Source organism: Drosophila sulfurigaster, chromosome 3, assembly GCF_023558435.1.
Source record: "Drosophila sulfurigaster albostrigata strain 15112-1811.04 chromosome 3, ASM2355843v2, whole genome shotgun sequence".
Lineage (NCBI taxonomy): Eukaryota > Metazoa > Arthropoda > Insecta > Diptera > Drosophilidae > Drosophila > Drosophila sulfurigaster.
In genome coordinates, this window is record NC_084883.1 from 50,491,519 (window position 1) to 50,509,353 (window position 17,835).

The 17,835-nt window shown below is 37.3% G+C and overlaps 2 protein-coding genes across 12 annotated transcripts in view; one reads left to right on the forward strand and one right to left on the reverse strand.

Moving 5' to 3' along the window:
• LOC133840924 (axotactin) overlaps positions 1 to 17,835 on the forward strand; it is an 89,681-nt gene that overhangs the window by 42,366 nt on the left and 29,480 nt on the right. For all 11 annotated transcript variants that reach the window (XR_009894223.1, XM_062273120.1, XM_062273121.1 and 8 more), the window contains exons 10-14: positions 4,949 to 5,163; positions 5,241 to 5,487; positions 5,615 to 5,767; positions 13,154 to 13,401; positions 14,014 to 14,469. Coding sequence is in view for 10 of the 11 variants with exons in the window: in XM_062273120.1 (XP_062129104.1) it covers positions 4,949 to 5,163; positions 5,241 to 5,487; positions 5,615 to 5,767; positions 13,154 to 13,401; positions 14,014 to 14,469 (1,319 nt within the window). In the remaining variant the exon portion in view is untranslated. The remainder of the gene's footprint in view (positions 1 to 4,948; positions 5,164 to 5,240; positions 5,488 to 5,614; positions 5,768 to 13,153; positions 13,402 to 14,013; positions 14,470 to 17,835) is intronic.
• On the reverse strand, positions 15,385 to 17,445 carry LOC133843168 (polyglutamylase complex subunit TTLL1). The gene is made up of 2 exons (XM_062276595.1): positions 17,247 to 17,445; positions 15,385 to 17,158 (listed from the first exon to the last, which is right to left on the reverse strand). The coding sequence occupies exon 2, from the start codon at positions 16,929 to 16,931 to the stop codon at positions 15,483 to 15,485; it is 1,449 nt and encodes a 482-aa protein (XP_062132579.1). The 5' UTR covers positions 16,932 to 17,158; positions 17,247 to 17,445; the 3' UTR covers positions 15,385 to 15,482.

Below are 17,835 nucleotides of genomic sequence, written 5' to 3' on the forward strand. Positions count from 1 at the left end.
AAGTTAATTCAAAACTTAATACAGTTTTAGATAAATCTATGTAAATGATATTTTATCACATCAGTATCCACTGTATAAAAGAGTTATGTACTGTATAAATAGTTAATCAGAAATAGAATTAAATATATGGATAACATTACAAGGATGTCTCTAAAGAGAAGGTTCAATGGCTACACCTTTTGTAAGCCTTCTTTTCCAAAAACATGTCGTCAATGATTTAAGGTGTTAGCCATGTCGTTGTTATATTTGTTTGATTGCTTTTGAAGAAATGTTTATTAAGAGCACATATATTTATTGAAATAGATTTCATATGCAGACACCAAGAGTAGAGATTGAAAAGTAGATAGCAAAACTTAATTTAAAATCTTTTTGATTTCAAAAATGTTGAAACAAGATCTTTTGTTTAAAAAAATCTAAAAATAAGATTTTTTATTATTAGATTTCCCATTCCATCTCCAAAATTAAAATCATGAATTTCAATCTATATTTTTGTAGAATATTGATGTTGATTTAAGAATAAACCTTCATGGTTCTTAATCTTGATTCAAAATTTTATTTTTAAGTTTATTATCCTTCTGTGTAATTTAAACCTTTCCCTTCTAAATCCATATTAATTATTTTCTTTAATTTTTAGTAATTCAACTTTCTGTTGTTGATTGGAATTCTTTCGCTTGAACATCCTTTATTAAATATTCGAAATTTATTTTTGAATTCTTAGAGTGACAATTGTAGAGCTCCAATAAAGCCGTGCTTCTACATTTCTCTCTTATTCATCCACTGTGCGGCTTTGGCCTATGTCCAGTTGGCGGCCTATGCACATAGTTGCTGGCCGAGAATGCGGTGCACGCTGTTGCCCCCGTGTTGCTGCCACTGTCGACCACAGGCCACACAATTAATGTTGCAGTCTATTTGCTTAACTTGTTGGTCTGGCACTGTGCACTCTACACACTGTATGTGTGTGGCACGTTCTGCTCCAGTGGATAGCTCGAGTTCAGGCATCAGGCATCAAGCAGCAGCCGGGCAAGGGTTCTGCGTACGTGCGGTAATCCAACAATATAAATCCTTCATTTCAAAATGTACCATAGTTTGGGAGTAGTGTTGCACCACTTCCCCATTCATTCGCTCCCTCGTTGTGCCATTTCAATTGTAAATGAAACTTAAATTAATTGCTCGAACATGCATAATATAAACGCCTGGGCCTACACTTAATGCTAACTGACATATTTATCCACACGGGAGGAGTGTGTGCACAAAGCCTTGTGTATGCCACACACGCACACTAATACACACACACACGTACATGCACGCAGGCACTCGCACATAGGAAATGCAACTCACTTTCATAACGCATCGATTTGCGTACATTTGTGTCAGCTGCAAAGCAAAAGGGCCAACTCTTATGCCACTTCTACATACAATTGTCAGCCTGTCTTGCTACGATTATGTGTATGTCTGCATCTCTGTATTGGTGTGTGTGTGTCAGTTGCATAATTTGTCATGCTTCTCGGGCCTATTGCTATTGCTGTTTCTCCTATTGGTTGACTGACCAACATCAAGTGGCCGCCTGCTGTTGGCTTAGCTCTTCAAATTTGATTTTTCATCCGTGTGTGTGCGTATACGTTCTTCTGAGTGTGTGTGTGTCATGTGTGCTGTGCAAAACTGTTGCCTACTTCAGAGCGTCTTCTATAGCAATACTCACTCCTTTCGCTTCGGCCTTTGGTTAAGTTATATGTGCGGCATTTGTTTCTATTCATTGGAGCATAACATTTTATGGCGCTGAAAACCCAAGCGAATGTTGCATAACAACAAGAAGAAGAACAACTTCTTTAACTTTTAAGCTGAATAAGCCGAATTTAGATTACGCTATAACGCGGACATATTGAAAAAAAAATGTATATAAATCATGTAAAAATAAAAATAAAAAAGTGTATATAGCTAGGGTAATATTACGCGATAATCTGAATAAAGTAATATTGCTCAACAATAAATTTATGTTTGGGTGCTAAATCGGAATCAAAAACTCATTCATTAATTTTTATTTTATAACAATATAACTCAATTAATATGAGAAATTAGAATCAAAAATCTGATTTAATAAAATACAAAATATTAAATTGATTTTTATATTTAATTAGTAGCCCAAATAAAAGTCTGCACCAAAAATTATAAATTGAAGGCATCTATTAAAGATACAATTCTTAGACATTTTCTTTTCTTTAGCTTTTTGCTCAATAAAAAGTTCAATGACTTTGGCAAAGACTAAATAAAACGAAAATGATTATTAGACACTGAATGACAGCTAAAAATATACAAAATAAACCAACTTAAATTCCAATTTTAAACTATTAAATATGAATAACTGAAAGCAGCTTACTATTCGAATTGATCAAAGTATTCACCTTATTGCATGAGCAAAGGCAAGTCTTAAGCATTCACTTTCAACTGCAAGAACGAAAAACAGAAGCGTTAAAAGACACACACACACACATGCACACTCAATATCCATAAGCGAAGCACAGTCCGGAGTTGGTTATAAAATGAGGCAGGCACAAATTTATGGCAAATACCAAAAGTGAAGAAGCAAAATACAAAATACAAAATTGCAAAAGTGCAAAACAAAAAAGCATAGCATACTTATTTGGGCATAAAAGGCTGAGTTGTATTTATGTCGGGCAAATATGTTTCCGGCTCAGCGCTAATAAGGTTTATGACAGCGTCCTCGCTCATGTGTATCTGCCAACATCAGTGAATATATGTGTGTTCTTGTGTGTGTGTGTGCGTTGCCGCCATATTGTCGAACAACTCTTTTTTGTATTTTGAACTTTTGCTGGGTAATTTTTCTTATGGCAGCCTTTTTAAAATGAATGGCTTTGTGCAGAAATTTAGTCTTTACGCCTAATTTCTTTACGCCATCTCCGTATCCCTTTCCCTTTCCCCATTGCCGGAGTCCCAAAGGACTTTGACAATACATCATGCGCCGGCAAGTAGGCAACAGCTGCTGGCAGCAATTTAAAGTTGCTTTTTTCCCTGCCTGCCTGCCTTGCGTTTCGGTGTGCGTCACTAATTTCCGCTTTCACTAAATCAATTCTACAGCCTAAACAGTGTTCATTTCAGTCCCTCTCTCTTTCACTCCACTTTTTTGTGCTTTGAACGATTGCTGCTGGTCTGCGAGGAATATCAAACTACGTTTTAGTACAATTTCAAAAACCGAAATCAGTATGTCCGTGTGAGTGTGTGTTTATACAGTCTGACCAAAGAAAAAGCACAACAGCAGTTAGAAATAAAAAAAGAAACGAAAATAACACATATATGCGAGTTGGCTTTCTTTTTTTCCATGTCTGTGCGGGTGTATGTGTGTTTGTGGGCAGTAACCCATTGAGCCATCCATCATTGGATCGTAGTTTTGGTCTTTACTCATTCAAAATTTGACAGCATCGTTTGTTTGTTTGTTTGCTTGTTGCCTGCCTCCTGCTCTCATGTTTTGCCTGCTGCTGCTGTTGCTGCTGTTCCTGGTCTCGGTTAGCTATGTTCTGTGGTCTCTCTAGCTATAGCCTTAGCTTTGCTTTCGAGCTTTGCTTCCCGTTGTCAGCCGCTTAGTTTTGTGCAGCTTGCAAACGCCAAAGCGGAAACGGATGTGGCACATGCATTCACAAACCGCATACGTACAGCAGCTAAAAACTAACCATCACAAGTGCCAATGCATTGGGCGAGTAACAGTAAACGATTATTTCGAACACTCTACAGTCAAGGATGTTTTACCGACCATTTTGGATGAATAACAATAGATCGATCTAGCACCTTAAGTGATGAACTCAACTAAAATAATAACTGAAAGTTGTTTAGTCATTTTTGGTGATTAGTTGACAAATAAAGTTGAATTTAATAAAACTGAAATCTCAAATCATGAAGCATTTCATTAAATATTAAAAAAGATGTATTTAAAGAATACATACTTTCGTACTTTCGTACTTTCCATAAAAAATTTGATAAAAACCAAAAGTAAATTTTTAAACATTGCAAAAATTTAATTTGAGTTTTTCCTGTTTTTCAAATTTTCACGTAATTCAAATAGTTAAACTACTTATTCACAAATTCTACATAGAAATGTTATTGTTCAACGTAGAAAATTAGTTTGAGAGTGATTAAGTTTCACTCTCTCTTTTTTATAAATATTTTCCAATTTTCCCTAAGATATGCATGTAATTAAAATAGTTTAAATATGTATTAAAATATTTTACAGTACTTTGCAAATTAAAATGAAAATTTAAATATAAGGCAATAAAAAATGGTACTTAATCATACTCAAACAAATATTTAATGATTGAGAATACTAAATATTAATAATTATATAATTTATAATATATATTTTAGTCATAAAAACAGTTAAATTAATTTTTCTACGTTACCACAAGTATAACTTCCTTTATTATTATTATTAATAATATTAAAGCACAGATTACCAATATATTTATAACCTAGCGTAAACTGACTTCCGCTGGCTGCTTTGGCCTTTTGGATACAAATTTCCATATCAAATATTTCTTCATATGACAAACGTGCTCACATAGTGCGTATACTTAATTTTCGAAGCATAGAATAAGTGTACAGTAGCACTTATAAATTGCAAAACAAAAATGCCGACAATAAATCGCCGAAAGGAATCCTTAGTCCGAGTGGTTGTCTCTCTCTCCATCCCCTCTCCTCGCCTCTTAGTGTTTTTCTCCCTGCTCAGTGAGGTCTCCTGTCGCATCGGTCACTTCAAAGTGGACTCGTCAAATTGCCGGCAGCCCTGTCGACAGAAACCGTCTCAAATGCATGCAAATGTATGTGTCGAGCTATGTTTACGTTCTTCTTCGTTTTTTTTTTTGCGCTTTTGTGTTTTAATGCCTTTCACCTTTTTTTCGTTATTGTAATTTTTGTGCTGACCCCTGTCGGAACACGCCCACAGAGGAGCTTGCCCGTGCTCAGTGAACAAGACGTGCGTGGACCCGAATCAATCATGCAACTGCGATGTGAAAGAGAACAAATGGAATTCGGACGAGGGCTACTATCAGGAACCGCACAGTTTGGGCATTACCAACATGTACTTCCTGCAGCAAAAGGATCTCGACGATGAGGCCCAGGGACGCATCACACTCGGCCCTTTGGAATGCGTGGAGACAAGTGAGTGATGCAAATTTTTCGAAACTAGAAACTAGTTGCCCAAAAACTAATCGCAACTACTACTGCTGCACACACAGATACACAGAAATACGTGGTCACCTTTACAACATCGCAATCGTATATCGAGGTGCCCGGCTGGCGCAAAGGCGACATTGCTTTCTCTTTTCGCACCACCGGTGAGAAGGCGATACTATTGTTCCAGCCACCCATTCGGGCGCACTATCCATCGTTTATGGTGGCCCTAACCGGTGACTATCAACTGACATTCAATTTTACCCTAAGCACTGGCACCACAAGGGAACTGGTGATTAACTCGCATCGCAGGTAAGTGTGAGAGAGAGAGAGAGTCGAAGCACTCCTCTCTATCTACGAAAATGGCAATTCGTAAGCAATCGCCATCGATTATCGTTAATTGTTTCCATTTTGTTTTTGGCAAATTGGCATTGTGCAGGTTGAATGGCGGCGAATGGCATAAAATATGGATTGACTATAACCAATATCATGTGCGATTCATGATAAATACCGATTACCAGATGCTCGACCTTCTGCCCGAGGAGGAGTTTGGACCATTCGAGGGCAGCATGTACATTGGTGGCGCCACATTGTAAGTACTTTGCGACACGACTTTGATATAGCACCCGGCATGTTACGTGTCTATGTGTGTGTGTGTGTGTGGTTGGGGTAAACGTTTTTATGGCTGCTTGCAACGCCACACACACACACAGAACTGTAATAATAACCACAGTGCAAAAACTCGCGGCTAGCGCTCAATTGGTCACCATTACGCTCGCCATTGGCCATTGCGGTCTATGCAATTTATTGCGGCAATTACGTTTTAATTATAAGCGCGCGACTAACTGCTGCTCTCGCCAGCAGCGAGTGGCAAGCGCTAAGTGCCAGTTGCAACGCGCAGACAAACGGACAGTCGAACATTTCCGCATAGTCAAAGCGTTAGCTTAAGGCTGCCTGCTGATTATCATAGCTGCCTGGAAATCTGGTCAAGGACACAAAGATGTCTGTGTAGGGAAAAAAGGGTATTATAACTTTTGCATGTAACAGGTGATCAGACACAAAATTTAAAAGTTTTTCCAAATATATTTATATTTGCAGCTGTCAAGTTTTCGTTGGTTAACAAGTTCAGTATTCTTAAAAATAGTAGTTTATCAAAAGCTTTTAGCTATTTTGGTATGTAGTAGTATGCCGATATACGGCATATAGCTTCTGGTATACTTTGCTATTTTAATTTAATTTATTTTAACATTTATATGTAGCAGTTGATTAGAAATTAAGGCGATTAGGCGATAAGATCAAATATTTTAAAAGTTATTCAAAAAAGTGATTTTATGAGCAGTTTTTGGGTTCTTATTGCTTTGAATGAATTTCAGTATGTAATAAACGATTAGTTAATATACAAGTATTTACAAAAATAATTTGATATGGCAAAAATCAGCTAAGGTTGTCGAGTCCTAATTCCTGATCTGGTATATTCAGTTCTCTGTGATATTTATTAAATGCAGTATCTACCACATAGAGCCATTAATTTGTTGTATTATATTAATTTTGTATATTTTAACTTTGGAACATGCTGCTGAGTCTTAATTGCTTTGGTTGAAAAATTATAGTATAATATATAGATCTTGTATATTTCAAATACAGTAATATGCTGTTATCTATCCATTGGTATACTTCAGTATTTTTCGGTGTCTAAATGTTGTATATTTTTTCGATAATACCGCATTTATTAAAATAGGGATTATATATTTCACAGTCGACCACCCTCGACTATAGCTTTCTAAGTGGCTTTTTTTACTTGTAGGTAGTGCACAGTAATTAAACAACTGTTTTAATAAAATGTGGTTTTAATCCTGTTCACTTCTCCACGCTTCCCCGCTAACCAAGTCACTCAACTCATTTGCACCACATAGACGCTTGTTTTATGCGCAAAGAGCGCTTATCAAAAGAATTGCCATAATTAAATTAACTTCCCGCTGGAAATTCATTTCAAAGTCATTATCAATAATCAAGCCAGAGCATGAGAGATGGCCCAAGGGGCGGAGCGTTGAGGGGGGAGGCAAAAGCTGGCTCGCGTCAAAAGTCGACGTCCTCCCCCTCGCCAAACTCGTGCACAGCTCGCGCTCGTTGTTTTTTTTTTTCTTGTGTATTTTTTACCCCATTCGCAAAATGCGAGCGAGCTTTGGCTGCTGTTGCTATTGCTGTTGCCCCTTTGGCAGTTGGCAGTTTGGGGTCGCACTTAAAACGCGCTTATGCTTGATTGGCATAATTTATAAAGTTGTTTTTTCTGCACACACATACAGACACACACACAAGTGGAGAGACAGACAGAGTTGTGCCGACTCATAGATAGAAAGCAGCGAGCTTGATGTGGCAGCTGTTTTTGGTCTGGGGCACTTAACAAGTATACGCAATGTGTGTTGGTTTAATTATTAAAAATGTGCAAAATCAAATTGAAAAATTAAAAAGAAATGAAGAAAATGTGTACACATTTGCACTTAACCTCAAACGAGTGAAGAGAGCGGCAAGTAGGAAGGAGGGGAAAGGAAGGAGACATCACCGCAGTGCCACCACAGCAGTGCGACCCATTCATAAAATTTCGATGAGCGGTAAACACGCAGAGTAATTAACGGTAAAGTGCTGTGCTTTATACATATTCTCGACAACCAAATCCCGGGCAACCCAAAACCCAAGCCCAAGCGCCTTTCACTCGGCCAATTAATGAGTTCAATTTATTTATCCAAAAATGAAAAAACCAAAACAAAAAATAAAAGTAGCATCTGTGTGTGAAAGGGCAATGAGAAAAACAGCGTAAAATTACAAGGCTGCGAACATATAATGCAATAAATGCGCAATTGCCAATGATCGACGAGCGCTTACTGCTTAATATGCTCATAAAATATTTGGTTTATCGACATGAATTAAAGCTGCATTAAATTAGGCAAGCAAATATCATTCACACTTATCGTCACGTACTCGTTATTAAGAGCTGATAATAAATTTATGAATGAATTTTAATATGCGTTAATTTGTGCAGACGATACGAGAGATTAACGCTCAATCAATTCGATTGATAGCAAAGTCAATGATTTGTTTATTCAAAATATATGAAGACAATGAATGCCGTGAATTCGAAAGCCATTTAAAATAATTGCAGATTTCTTATGTGACAGTTCTTGATTTCTGTATTAACAATATGGGAAGATAAAGAATGTTGCTACTTCTAATTTATGGTGAGCTATTTAAAATAATTGGAAAATATATTGGATATAATATTAATGTAATAAGCAAATTTAGCAGCTTATTGTTTTTTTATTGTTAAAGGAATAGGAAAATGTCTTTAAGCAAATAGTCATTGATTTGCATTTTAGGCAAATATTAAGACTTAAAGCTTAAACTTAAGAAGCTAAAAAACATTTGATATGATATTAAACAGTCATTGATTTGTGTTTTAACAACAATATTTATATTTAATACTTCTCAATTATATGAAGCTATTTAAATTTATAGCATATTACATACAAAAATTAATTTATTTATGTAATAGGATAATTCGATACTATATTACATTTTTATTTTTATGAGTTTAGAAAAAATGATTAGATGATGCGATATTTAATATGAAATCGTTAAAAAGTATTAAGAGTAGAATTTAAGAATATTTTAAAGCCATTCAAACCACCAATTCAGTAAGTTATTTAAATAACAATCCTTTTTTTCTGCTTCATTACAATTTAATTTCATACTTTTAAGTATGGAAATTAAAATGCCATATACCCACTTGACTTGGCTTATTAGCTCTAGAGTATAGGCATATTGATGCACTTGGCTCCTACAAGGGCACGACGCGGCCTGTAAGGCCTGAAAGGCTGCAAGGATGGAAAAGGATACACTGTAAGCCATTAAGCGGAATCAGTGCCAGCTCATAAATAAATGAGTTAATCAACATATTGACGCAGACACGGCTGAAGCGAATGAGACAAAGGCAGAGACAGACAGAGAGAGGGAGAAAGAGCGAAAAGAAGAGTAAGAGTGTCGGGAAAAGATTTTACCTTAACGCATGCGGGGCACATTAAAGTAGAATAATGTCGACCGAGGATATCGATGGGCTTTTAATTGCCCCACAGAGTCATTTTCTGCTGCTATTTAAAAATATTGAAAATTTGCGCTGGAAAATTTCGTGGGAAATTTGCATGAAAGTACTGCTGCTAATGATGGTTGTAATCGGGTTTTATCAGCGGTTCTGGCCATGTCATGTTGTTTAGAAATAGCGACAGCAAAAGCAGTAACAACCACGACAATAACAACGGCATCTGCAGCCGGAGTATCGAGAGCATCAGGTCGTGTCCTGTTGATCATTTGCATGGTCATCGATTACCCGCCGGGTGCTGCGCATGCAGCCAAAAAACACAGACAAGTGGCGTGCCAAATATGCGAATTATTTGCCGCACACGCTGCAGGAAACAGGACAACAACAACAACAATGTTGATGGGAGGAACGAACCAGTTTTGGAGCTGCAACACAACAACGTTCCGTGTCCGCCATTGGGGAAAATGTGTCACAGTCGGCTGTCGTTTGTCGTTTGGCGTTTGTGTCGCGTGTCGCGTCGCGTATGTCGCACAGCGGCCATGAATGAATGAAAAGTGCTTAATTGCTTGTGACGGTGTTAAATAAATTCTTAATTGCTTCGCACTTTGCGCGTTTGCAACGTTAATAGGATTTACCCTCCTCTCCTCTCACCCACTCTCGAGTGCAGCTGCAGCTGTCTTCTATTCGCTTGGCATAGGCTGTCAAATTTCTTTCATTTTATTGCCGTTAATTTTCGTGCAATTTTTGAGTTGGGTGTTTTTTTTTGTATACACTTTTATTTTGTCGGCCAGCGAGCGTGCAAATCCTTTTAGCCAAGTGTCAGCCAGTCGACGGCACATCATTTGCAAGGCAAAGCGCTAAATTTCATTTTACAGCGCACCCCAGCACATCACGCGTCGCACAAAACCCGTTGACGCTGCAGCGTCCCCACGACGAGTAACACGTGGCGTATGCGCAATGCCTGCCTGTCGCTGACGTTGACGTCGAGAGTATGGGTAAACGAAAAAACAAGTGTGAATGAGCAATTGACGAGTGCACCGACTAGACAGGTTTCCTAGAAAGCGGTGTTGAGTAGAGAATGTATAATGTATATTTTATTTTATTATTATGATAATCGAACAAATAATAATAGAACAAATTCAACTCTGAACTAACCAAGCGTTAAGCTATAATAATACCTGAATTTAATGAGAATTATTATCAGAATAGAGTAAATAAAGTTGTATTAAATTAAAAACTCTGAACTAAGCAAAAGTATAACTATAATATATTACCTGAATTTGATGAGAATTGTTATGAGAATAAAACAAATCATCCTAGAACAAATTAAAAAATCTGAGCTAGTGAATTTAATAACACTAAAATACACAAAACTAAATATATATTTGTTTATTTTTGTGAGAAAAGAAACAAAATGTAATACAAAAATGTAATAAATAATGATATATTTCTTATTATTATAACAAATTATACAATTTGAGCTAGCATTAAAAGTATTATCCCTTAATTTAATGATACTAACAAAGACCCTTTAAGTATACGTTTATTATGTTTTCATAGTTTAACTCTTCCTACTCATAAGTCCAGCACACCCTTTAGCACACATATCCCCTCTGCGAGGTATTAAAAATTAACATGTGACACATGCACACACAAAAAATGCAGCACACGTTGGCAAAAAACTAATGACTTAAGAGCTTACGAGAACGAGCTGCAGATTGCAATTACGTAAAGGACTCTCAGCTGTTTTATTTTTTTTTTACTGTTTTGTGTTGGGGTCCGTAGCTCAACGTTGGCTTCGCATTAGCGAGTTGATTATTGCAATTGCTGCTGGCCAATTCGTTTGGCATTATTCAATAACTTTGACTCTTAAGGAACAATTACGCAACTTAGCAAACAATTACAACTCAAAGCGGTGACAAAATAGCAAAGAATGTGACAATAAAAAATGAGGGGAAAGAATTACAACAAGTATAACAAAAAGTAAACGAAATAGAAATGGCAATGGAAATAAAAATGACAGGAAAAGAAACCCCAATGCGATGGGTGTGTGTGAGTTGGGAATTTCTTTTATTTTAAACAAGAATTTTAATTTTGCTTAGAGCTTTTCGCGAGACAAAAAGACAAAAAAACGATAGCTCCGCTGCTGAGTCGGAGTCTGCTGACTGGCGACTTGTAATGAAATTTACATAATTTAGAAAGACATTTGAGCAAGTTTCTTTTTGGCGCGTTTGCTGCTCGCGTATAAACAAGACATTTCCGCCACTTTAATTTTCAAAAGCTTACACTTGAGATTTTATTGGCCAATTCATTGTTGGCCAACACAGCGAGACCAAAGCGCACTGAGTGCGCACCAAAAGGGTAGGTCCTTCTATAGAGTTGAGTTGAGAGCGGGGGAAGGGAACTGGGAATGCTTTCTGCACAAAAGTTGAAAGCGAACGAAACTTGCAAATTGGTGGAAAAAGAAGTGAAAGTACGGTTATAAGTTCTAGAAAGCAAGATAAAGGAATGTAATTCAACAGAACGAAAGTTTAATGCTCTAATTTGTATAAGAATAAACAAGTTGGTAAAATTTTTTAAATATTTAAAATACATTCAATTTTTAGAAAGAAAATGATTCTAGTTGGAAATTCATTGCATATTGCAGACAACTTTTAAGTTCAACAATTATCTAAAAACTAATTCAGATAACTTTAAATAATTATAAATAATAATAAGACTGAGGACTGAAGAAGAACCTGTTTAAGAGTTTAATTTTCTTTTTGAAATATTGTGTTCACTAAAAGATTTCTACAATATAAGATTAATTTTCAACAAGACCTGAAAGAATACACAATCCTAAAAAACTTTAGAATCTTAGTGTTAATAATAAGACTGTTAAAAAAAATGAATTGGATGACAGCAAAAATAACAAATTTTTCTAAGGTACAAATGTTTTATTGCTAGAGATAATAATAATAAGACTGTAGAGGAAACTGAATATAAAAATCAGAATTAAATGACTTTTACTTTAAACTTACATATATTCTCATTTTTAGAGATAATTGTAAGAAAACTGTTGATAAACTGAACATTGAAAAACATAATTAAATGGCATGAAATATACAACTATTTTAACTTACATAATTTTTGTTTATTTGAAGATAATAATAAAAGAAAAGAGAATTTAAACATATAGTATTGCGTATTCCAATTCATAATTTTTCCAATCAAAGATATACATAAAGAATGCATGCCGTGACAGATAAAAGTCCTTCGCGCTTACATTAATTAGCAATTGGAAAGTGAACTATCTGCAAGTTTGCCCCATGCATAATTTAATATTTAACTTAGTCAAAGTTGTCGATGCTCAGGCAGGGTATAAAAAGGATTTAAGTAGGGTGAATGGCAGGCAAACTGCACACAAAAAAAAGAGAAAAGCTTGAAAAAAATAACTGATAGACGAAGGCGAGTGAAGGGGCGACAAACTTTTTGCACTATTGCCAGTGATTGTAGCTACTTGCAATCGTCGTTGTCGTTGTCGTCCTAGGTCCTTTGGTCCGACCCCCGTCCCACGTCTCTTCCCGGCAACCGTCTGCTTCGATTTACAGCGCCGGTGGCAAAACTTCAAAACTGAAAGGCGTCGCGGCCGCATCAACATTGGTTTTGAGATGAGAATAGGGATTCAGTTGGGGATTGTGCGAGCAGGGGTCACAATTTATTTGCATAAAGTCAGATAAAGTTGAGCTTGCGGGGGTCACGATGATATTTTTTATTCCCTGCACACACACACAGAGACAAATGCCATAAGCCTTGGCTAGCCAACTTATTGAATATGAAATGACAAGGTCATAATATAGCATAATCCCTAATCAATTGCCAACTGTTCTCTTCATTTTTTTCTTGCAGTGATCTGCTGAAGAAACTCTCAGTGAAAGCGGGACTTATTGGCTGCTTCCGTGGCCTGGTGGTAAATGGTGAAATATTGGATATCTATAGCTATATGTCGGTACATCTGTCGGAGATTATCAAGGACTGCAAGCCATCCTGCGTGCCATCGCCGTGTCGCAATGGAGCCCAGTGCAAAGAGCTCTGGAGCAGCTTCAAGTGCGTGTGCAACAATCCCTGGGCACACATTGGAGAATTTTGTGAGACAAGTGAGTAGAGAAAGACTTTACTTTGAGAGAGTAAAAGTAAATTATTATACCCGCTACCCATAGAGAAATGTATATATATTCCTAATTAGCGTCAACAGCCGAGACGGTAAAGCCATGTCCGTCTGTCTGTCTGTCCGTCTGACTGAACACCTAGATTTCACAGACTATAAGAGATAGAGATATATTTTTTTTTCGACGGCACTTGTTCTGTTTGAACACAGATCAAGTTAGTTTCAAATTTCTGCGACACCTACTTTCGCCCCTGCAAATTGATAAAAGTCGCATGACAAGAGTAATTTTAAAGTTAGATTTGTTCAGTACAATAATAACTATATTCTTTATCATTCCTGAAAATTTGGTTGTGATGGGATACAAATTGAAAAAGTTATTTAAGAAATACTTTTGTATTGTAATGTTATTTCCTTTGGCTGACAATCTGGTTTATCTATATACCAAAAAGCAGGTGGTATATTTTTAGTATTTCGCGGTATATCAAATTGGTATATTTTAAAACTAATACGGCAGTGTTTTAGTTTCATTCAAAGTGGGTATCGGGTATCTCCCAACCGAACACACTCCACTGTAGCTTACTTACTTCTTTTTCTTTTTCAGACATCAACGAAAAAGCCTTGACTTTCATCAATCGCGAATCGTTCCTTATGCGCAACTATTTGAGCGTGGCTGCCACTCCTGCCATCTTACTCAATGGCATCGAAGGCGAACGCGAGATGCTCAAGGGCATTCTCAGCCAGGATGTGTTGATTAATTTACGCACTTATGACACCAATTCGTTGGTTCTCTATGCCAACGATCATTACAACAACTTTGTGCATTTGTACATCAGTCAGGCACGCGAAATTGTTTTCCTCTACAACTACGGCGATGAGATTGTCAATCTAACGCTGCTCGATGAGACGCTGATGGCCAATTTAAAGAGCATTCAGGTGGCCATCATCAGGGGGGAACAAGAGACTCGCATGCATGTGAATCAGCGTAGTGTGAGCATCGAACGTGGCACTTTACTGTTAGATGAGTACGCCAATCGACCCTGGAGCAATCCCGAGAAGGGTAAGTCTGTTATTTTGTACTATATTAGTTTATAATAAAGTTCAAAGTGTTATATTGCAGTTGATAATGTAGTTGAGTTGATAGTTGTAGTTGATAATGGCTTTCAACATATAAGACTAGTTTGTGGTCTTCTTATTTAACATTTGTTTCAGGTGGTGATTGAAAAATGTCGAATATACATACATAAGAATAATTCTAATACAAGCAACTTATTAAATGTTTCGACGACAGTCTTTAGTTGCTTTGAGACCAACAATCTAGATACTAACTAACTTTGCTCTTTAAAATATAAAAATTGTTGACGGTCGGCATACAATTGGTAAATTCAAACTTATTCCAGCAAAAAATATATATTTTGTGGCCCATAAAGTGTGGTTTCATTTTATGTTAATTAACAGTTGAAGAATTTGTTATTCAGCTTTGAATATTAAATTGTATATTTAAGCCGAATGACTTTGATAATCTTTTAGAAACTGACTTACAATATTTTCTCCATACTAAGTCATATTTATTGATAATAAAAAGAAGACTCAGGCATAAATTTAGCTAAAAATACAAATATTTTGTTGTGTGTTCATAATAATTGAGGTTTATTTTTCAGTTTTGATTCAAAAACTACATATTAAAGTCAAATGACATATATTTTATATCATATTTGCGGGACAACTAAAAGACAAAAGTTTTTATTCAAATTATACCGAAAAGCATAAAGCAGAAGTTTCAAAAGTTTGTTCATCAATCGTACATTTTTAAAAAGAAAATGACATTTAAGTCGAATGCTTTCATGTCTTAACAAATTTCTACTCTTTGTCACATTTATTTGAAAAAATATGATATAAGTGAATATATAATTCGATTGTGTTAAACTACTTTTTATTAAGTTATTCAGTCGTATATATTTCGTGACACATCTTGTTTAAAAAAATAGTCACTCCAATAATTCTATTCTAAGTCATATTTATTGATAAAAAGAACACATCTTCAGTTTTGTTTTATTCTTCTGATTACCTATGTCACTTCCAGCGGCTGTTGAGTTTCGATGATTTGGCATGCGAATTGTTACTGCTGTTTTGTGCCTCATCCTGAGCCGCCAGCTCCTCATCGATGAGCAGCTCAAAGTTGCCCAAAGCATCTGCGCTGGGTATCTTATTCCAGCGCACATCTGGCACACCATCTGGTGGCAGAACCACCGACAAAATGTTATCAATCAATTTATACTTAAGTATACGATCGTTGACCGTAGTTGAAGTTAGCGAAGGCGAAGCATTCACTTCCACTAGCCAAGGTTTCAAGGCATTATCAATAATGATATCATACCCATAGCACTCAAAGCAATGACGATCGCTGGCCATCACCGGAGCCACAGCGCGCAGCGAGTGCACAATCAGCCAGGAGATGGCGCCAAACAGCCGATCCGTGACCTCTTTGCCCCGAGTGCCCTCCAAGTAGAGTGCGAGATTCTGCACCGACCATTTGCCACCGTGCAACGTGTTGTATTCACCGCCGTGCTTCTGCACACTCACATTGGTGAGATGCACATACATGTTGTCCAGTTCCGTGACACTCGTATCATATTTAACAGTACAAAACCGACAGAATCCTTGCTTGAACAAATAAGCTTTCAAAGGACGAAACGATGCGACCAATACATACAACCGTAGATCGAACTTTTTGGCCCCTATGAGCAATGGATTGTCGATATAGCGTGAGATGACATACGATTCCTTGGCGATTTGCGGATGAAATGGTCCCTTGGCTTCGCGAGACCATTTCTTTAGTTTGGATAGTTTATTAATGAGGAAGATGCCCGCGCCTTGCGACTTGCCACACGGCTTCATGATCCAAGTGCTCAGCGGAAACTTGCGATACTCCTCAACGAACATATTGTAATCCGCTGGCAATACAAATGTGGTGGGCACAAAATCCAGATAAACGTAACGCGTGCCACTCGAATTATTCGATTCGGTTTTCTCAGCCAACGGATTGCCATCGCGCTCTAAATCCTTGCGATAGCGTTTAATGTTCTTCACTAGCAGATCCTTGCGTGAGAGTTCATAGTGATTGGGAAAATGATTGATCATCTGATTGTCATGCATGCGATAGCCGCTATCGACACTGAAGATGTTGCGACACGTCTGCACACCAGCCCAATAGAAATGCCAATCATCATCGCCATTCACCTGATGCCAGCCGCGTTTCTCAAAGTTATTCACCAGCACTGATTTATCCAGATCCGTGCAGAATCCAATCTTGATGCGATCATGCGCTTGATTCGTGCCCGCTGCGCCGTTGTTCGCATTGCCAGCGCCGGGCAATCGGCCGTACATGATGGCAACGCTCTGCTCGATGGTTGGCTGTAGACTGGCAATGCGCCACGATGGCGTCCACTCGGGCGTGCAGCAGACGGTAGCGTCGCCACCTCCCCCACCAACCCCGCTATACACTCTGACATGACCGAACATTGACTTGGCGTTGCCTTAGCGTTTGTTTGGATTTTTGACTGCGAGTTATTGAACCAACAAAGGCTGTCGTCCCTGTTATTGTTATTGTTTCGCTTTTATAGCAGCCCCCAAAAAAAAAAAACGTCGCAACTCTTTAACTAGCAAAACTGGTTGCCGTTGGCAGCACCACTTGCAACTTGCCTCGTCCTGTTGCTGCCGCTGTTGCTGCTGCTGCTGCTGTTGAGTGACTTTTTTATGCGCCGCCAAGCGCAGCATGAAAATTTTCAAAATAGTTTAGCAAGTAAAGTTGCAAAAATGCCAAAAATTTACACACACTCACACACGCTCACCAGCAACAGCAGCAGCTGTCCAAATCTGTGCACTCCGATCGCCGAAAATTATTTGCACTTGAAATCCTTCTTTTTTCTGATGTCCTGTGTGTGCCGCAAAGTTCGTGTGTGTGTGTGTGTGTTAAAACAAAATGCACAAAAAAAGCAACTTTAAATGAAAGCAATTCAAATGGTTTGAAAACTTTTTCACTACTCTATAAACTATACAGGAAAAAAAAACATGAAACTCTGTTTGAAATTTTTTGAAGCGAAAATATGTTAATAAAACCCAGAAACGAATTGTTGAAGCGGAAAGCGCATTTTATAATCGAGTCTATTGCATGTTTGTCGAACGAATTAGCTTTTAATAAAAACAGTCAGCCAGGCGGTCAGTCAATGTCTGTAAAACGAATATTCACAAAACTCAAAATCCAATTCACAGAATTTAAATTCACAGAACCAAAAAGTGGCAGTAATAATGGCCCAAAGCAATTTATCGAAACTATTCAATTGCTTAATAAACTTAATCGAATTACTTTATATGAATTAAATCCTATCACTGTCTAGTCTTACAAACACTTTCAGCAACTCAATTT

What these genes read in the sequence shown, in the direction of transcription:
- LOC133843168 (XM_062276595.1), bottom strand. Translation starts at nt 16,931, where the DNA reads ATGTTCGGTCATGTCAGAGTGTATAGCGGGGTTGGTGGGGGAGGTGGC.